Source organism: Egretta garzetta, unplaced genomic scaffold, assembly GCF_000687185.1.
Source record: "Egretta garzetta isolate BGI_Z169 unplaced genomic scaffold, ASM68718v1 scaffold513, whole genome shotgun sequence".
Taxonomy (NCBI): Eukaryota; Metazoa; Chordata; class Aves; order Pelecaniformes; family Ardeidae; genus Egretta; species Egretta garzetta.
In genome coordinates, this window is record NW_009259116.1 from 108,676 (window position 1) to 114,487 (window position 5,812).

General features: G+C 49.2%; 1 protein-coding gene across 1 annotated transcript in view; it reads left to right on the top strand.

Moving 5' to 3' along the window:
* SETD2 (SET domain containing 2, histone lysine methyltransferase) overlaps nucleotides 1-5,812 on the top strand; it is a 68,449-nt gene that overhangs the window by 26,663 nt on the left and 35,974 nt on the right. The window contains exons 10-11 of the mRNA XM_035891086.1: nucleotides 1,481-1,615; nucleotides 2,265-2,393. Of these exons, the coding sequence (XP_035746979.1) occupies nucleotides 1,481-1,615; nucleotides 2,265-2,393 (264 nt within the window). The remainder of the gene's footprint in view (nucleotides 1-1,480; nucleotides 1,616-2,264; nucleotides 2,394-5,812) is intronic.

Genomic DNA, 5,812 nt, shown 5'->3' on the forward strand with positions numbered 1-5,812 from the left:
CCCCCAGCTCCCCCAGCCGCTCCCCAGCAGCCTGGGGCTCCAGACCCCTCCCCAGCTTGGTTGCTTTCCTCTGGACATGCTCCAGCAACGCAACGTCTTTCTTGTAGGGAGGGGCCCAAAACTGAACACAGCTTAGCACAAAGTCCCACCAGAGAGGGACTTTAGCCTGTTATCCATACTGCATGCTACTAAAACCCATGCTAAATTCTATGTGGTTTTAAAAATTTGGTTTGTGTTGCATGATTTTTAAACGTCGGTGAAAGACGGGCAATACCAGCTTCACCGTTTAGGACATTACCTGAAATTTGACAGCTGAAAGGGCGCAGATGTTTGCCATCTCCAGGCTGGGATGTGAAATTTGAATCTCTTAATTGCTTTAGCCTAGAGGTAAGGTAGCTTCCAGGAGGAACTTGTATGAACGTGTGCTGCCTTTGTGCTGACTTCAGTTACAGTTGTGTTTGCAGAGGGACGTGAATGAAATATGTTACTTAAATCCAGCCTTTTTTTTTTTTTAAGTCTTTTTATAGCCTTTCATGCACGTAATCCTCTTCTATGAAGCTACTCCCCGGATTGAATTGCAGCGATGGGTTCACACGGTAGATGTAGGAAACCGCAGGGAAATCTGAGCAAAGGAGTAAAAAGGGAGTTTTTCCTGGGTGCAGATGGCTGCAGGAGACTCGGATGGGCTCCTTTTGCTTCCTACGAGATGTGACTGCTCTCTCCTTGAAGATATAAATCTCGATGCCTACAAATCAGATTTGTTACCTGCTCTTTTGGGAGAAGCTACCTTTGAAAACGCTGGCTTCGTCTTTATTTACTGTACCGGAGAGGCAGGAAGCCAAGAAATCATTTATAAGTCGTTTATAAGTGCTTTTAAAATGCTAATTGGTGGCACCGAGCAGTAGGCTAAATTATGAACGTCGCTAATTTTGGTGTCCACACGGAGAGGAATGCGCCTCTGGTTGTGAAGATCGTAAATACCGGTTAGGTGTTTAAAGAAGTAAATCTCTCTGCAATTAAGGATAATCTCTCAGCGCACATCTGTTTTCCTAGGTGCAAGGATAAAAAGGGAGTATTTTGGTGCAGGCACCTGGAATTTCCTCTGTGCAGCGTTAGATGTGTACATCTAAAAGGCACCATTCCCTGGGATATTGGGAGTCGGGGGATTCCTGCCTGCGTGTCAGGCGGGAGTGCAACTGGCTGCCCTCTGTCCCCAGTATAAACAGAACTGATAGGAATGGAGCGCTCTTGTACGGGATTTAAAGTCCTAAAACCCACCCCTATAATAGGCCAGATAAAGGAAACCCAACCACGTTGAGTCGAATTCAAGCCAGGCTGCTTTTCCCTATGGGCAAATTGTTGGGGAGAGGCTTCTCCTGGCTCTCCAAGCCAGGGAATGGATTATCTCTGCCATCACATAGAGTGGCATGAGCCTGGCACGACCTGAGAGTTGTTTTGGGGTTTTTTTTGGCCGTCATAGGTGGACGGGGAGCTGGAAGCGCTGCTGGAGAATGGAGAGGGTCTCTCCGATAAGAACCAAGTCCTCAGCTTATCCCGGCTGATGGTTCGGATCGAAACTCTGGAGCAGAAGCTCACCTGCCTCAAACTCATACAGGTGAGGAGGTGCCGGCTGCAGGGGAGGAAACCATGTCCTGGTAGAGCAGTGTCCTTGGGGCTCTCGTTAGAGGGGGAGGGGGAAGGTGGGCGAACGGTCTCGCGCTTCTGCCGGCATCCCGAGCGCGAGCCGAGCGGTTCTGCTTGGGTGCGTAACCTCCACCCTTGGCTCGTTTCGTATTTGGGAGAACTTGGGTGGTGATGCAAAATGCCCCTGTCTTGAAGCGAGTTGTACAGGAGGGATTTAGATTGTAAACGAGTAATTTGTTGGCTTAAAACCATAGCTCTCTTATCTCCAAGATTATCCTGCCTTCTCACCCCTGCCTGCCCGCAGAGGAGTCGCAGCCAGTTCTCTGCGCAATCCATTATCGTGACGTTTTATTCCCCGGTACGAGCTGCCCAGCGGGTAACGGTTAGAACGGTTCCGCTGCATGCGTTACAGCTCCAGACCCGGCAGTTACGGCCACTTAAATTACACAGGACGTGCGCTGATCTTGGCAGGTGCCTAGTTCTGGTTTCTGCAGCGGGTTTGACAGGTAACATCGGCCCGGTCGAGCAGTTAGCCATGGCAGCCTGTGGAAATCGAAGGGGGTTTTGCCTGTAAGTCTCTGGCCATTCCCACGGACTCTCTCTAACTTTGGCTCATCCAGAACACGCACTCGCAGTCCTGCCTGAAGTCCTTCCTGGAGTGTCACGGCTTATCTCTCCTCTGGATTTGGATGACGGAGCTGGGCGATGGGAGAGGAAGCACCGCTAACAACCTGAAGTTGCAGCTGGAGGTCAGTAATTCCCTCGGGTTCAAAGCTTTCCTAGCAGCATTGCTAATTGCCCACGAGCATGATGATTCTCTTTTTTTTTTTTTTTTTTTTTATTTTTTTTTAAATATACATATTCTATTCCAAGTGTTCCTGAAAACAAACTGCAGGTATCCTTAAAACTGCAGCCTAAAACTTCTGCTTTAAGGGAGTTCCTTAATATATGGAAAGAATTTGCTCCTGTGGTTTTTCTGAGTTAGTGACATGAGCCAGACCTAAGTAAAGGTCGTCGCTGTTGCTGTTTATTCCGTACTGAACTGCACAGGGAATTGGAGGTATTAACAGTCTGAAGTGGAACTCCGATATTTGTTGTCTGTATGCACTCCAGCGTTGCATGCAGAACGACATCTGGAAGTTCCGTCGTTAAAGATGCTTCTACAAGAAGGTTGCTCTGCAGTTTGGAGAGGCCCACGTGGTCCTCAGTCCTGAGCAAGAAAGCAGAAGCCACGTGAGCTCTAGAGCTCAGGGCGCCTCTACTCCTGCTGTCTTCTCCTTTGTTTTTCAGAAGCCCTGATGATCCTGCCCAGCCCTGCTTCCTTAGCTCAGCACAGTCTTTCTCCAGGCTGGGACTTAGCATTTCTGAATGAGTTGTGTCCTACTCATGCCTTTCTCCTCTTTAACACCATCGGTTCAGGTGTTTCCTCTGAGAAATGGGCGCTATTGGTATCGGGAGATGAAGAGCTGCCTACGTGGGCTTTTGTGAGCCTTCAGCTCTTGGGGTGGGATGAGTATACCTCAAAAGTTTTTGGAACCCAGCTCAGTATCAGGCTTTGGCACTTCTCTCAAAGCACCTATGTCACTGGTGGTGAGAGGGACAGCAGATCTGCCCAGTCTGTGGCGTGTCCTATGGGAAGGCCACCTGTTCCACCGCCTAGTCCTCATCCATCCTTACTAAGACAAAGCTTTGGCTGTAACCACCTGAAAAACTTCAGTGCTGTGGGTTTAGGAGTCTCTGATGCTAGGTCAGAGCTTGCTGACTTGCAAGGTTTGCGTAGACCTACCCATACGGCATCGGCCTTGTGCTGCGCAGAGCGTCTTGTTGCCGATGGGCCATGTCCGCTGCGTACGAGGCATGGATTCAGCAGGTGCCTCAAGTTTTCTCTCCTGGTGTGATGCTCCTTTTCAGTGCTTACAGCTGAAGCAGAAGGGCTTGATAGCTGATGAGTCAACGTTCCTCTCATCGCCGTGCATCACCTCCGTGTTGCTCTATGGGGAGATGCTGCTCACGGGGCTACAGAAAGATCTTTTGAGACCAAATCTACAGGGACTGAGTTAATCTGTTGCAGTAACCGACGCTTAGAAGGGGGCTGAGCTATTCCCCTTTGGGACTGCAGTGTTTTCTTCTTTGGGGGTAGGTAGGATCCATCCCCCTTGATAGATGTTGGAGCCGTTGCTCCAAGGGAGTCTCAAGCCTGGATTTTTGTACATATGGTGCCTAGCTCTTGCTCCCCTGATGTACAGGTGCCATGGCATTGTAGAGCTGCTAGGTAGCTCACCTCCAACTCATCTTCGACCTCTGGCTTTGGAGAAATCAGTGGTCAGGTTAGACTCTGGTTTTCCCCTGGAATAGATTCAGGCGCTCAACCTCATTGATCTCAAACCCAGAGCTGCTCCCCCTCACGCTTCAAGAGGGGAACTGGAATTGCTGTGGTAGTGGTAGCTTCGTCTCCGCTCCTGAGGCATCTGGTCACAATGCACTGTCAACTTTGGGTGGGTTTCTGTGGATTGGATATATTCTTTTAAAATCCAGGTAATTCTTAACTGTGTTGCAAGTGGGACTTGGGATAGGGGCCAGATCACACTGCTTTTTTCCCCCTTTTTTTGTAAAACTGTCATTGTTTTAAGATAAATGGTCTTCTGGCCATTGGATGCCCATGGCAGAAATTAACGTAATGCCATAAAATCATCTCCTGTCCTTCACCCTGGAGGGCTGGTTTTAGAAGTGACCAAGTTGAAAAGTCCTGTAGAAGGGTTGGCTATTTCTTGCTTCAAAAACAGCGATTTGGGGTCTGGTCTTGGGAGAGGAGTTGCTGAAGTCACTTGCTGGATCCTGGAAAGGTTGTGCTCATTTAACGACTGGTGCTTCTTTCTGAACTGACAGGTTTTGTAAAAGGATTTTGAAGAGCTTTTCAGTAATTTGTTTCTCATCTCGGCCTTCGGACACAACCCAGTTGAGGCCAAGCTTTTTGGCTGGTCTCCAAGGGAAAGCACTCTAGTGTGAGCTGTGATCTCTGACACTGTGCTGGCTTCATGACCCAGTATCTCCAGGTGTTTCACAGTGTCTAAAGGAGGATCCCTGTTCCTGGGACTGCCTTGTTGGCTGCTGGAAGCATATTGTGGTGGTAGTGGGAGTACAGGTGCTAGCGGCAGCCTCATTTTCTGTCAAGATCAAATCAGCTGGAAGTGCCATCAGTATCAGAGATGCTCACCTCATCTTGTGGGTGGACGACTGAAGGAAGATCCCCAGTTGTCCATATCTATACAAAAAAACCTGTGGGCAGGCTGGAGGGGGCCCAGAGCAGGGCCACCAAGATGATCCAAGGGCTGGGAAGCCTCTCTCAGCTGTACGGGGATGGGCTGGGAGAGCTGGGTTTGTTCGGCCTTGAGAAAAGATCCCCTCGGTGATGAGATCCGAGGGGATCTCATCACCACGTACCAGTATGTAAAGGGTGGCTACAAAAAGGATGGAGACTCCCTTTTCACAAGGAGTCCCATGGAGAGGACAAGGGGGAACGGGCACAAGTTGCTCTTGGGGAGATTCTGACTGGACATGAGAGGGAAATTTTTCCCCATGAGAACAGTCACCCATTGGGATAATCTCCCCAGGGGAGGGGTTGACTCCACCACATTGAACACATTGTCCAGACACAGCTGGACAGAGTGCTTGGGCCATCTTGTCTAGACTGGGCTCTTGCCTAGCAAGGTTGGGCCAGATGATCCTTGAGGTTCCTTCCTACCTGGGGTTCTATGATTCTGTGATCTCTTTGTGCATAAGGTTTACCTCCACGAGCAGCAGACTGTCTCCCTCCCACTGACGCTGGTAGCCCTCCAGCTTCTGCTGCAGCACAGGGCACCTCTGTTGAGCGAGGAAAAAGCTTTCCCAGTATTAGCAAACTGTTTTTGTGTCAGTCTCTTCTGTTTTGACTGCTGATGTATCTGGACATTTCTGATCAGGTTTTCTTTCATGCAGCATATCTAACTGCGTATGGTTGTATTGCTGCTCCTAGGAATGAGTGTTACCAGCCGTAAGCGCCTGAGCTCTTTGAAATCAGTTTAATTGCAACTAATTGCTAAATTAGTTTAATTCCTAAATACTTGTGCTCACTGTTTTCCACCCACTCACGGTTTATTTGCTCTCAGCAGAAGTTGGCCGCTGCGGTTCA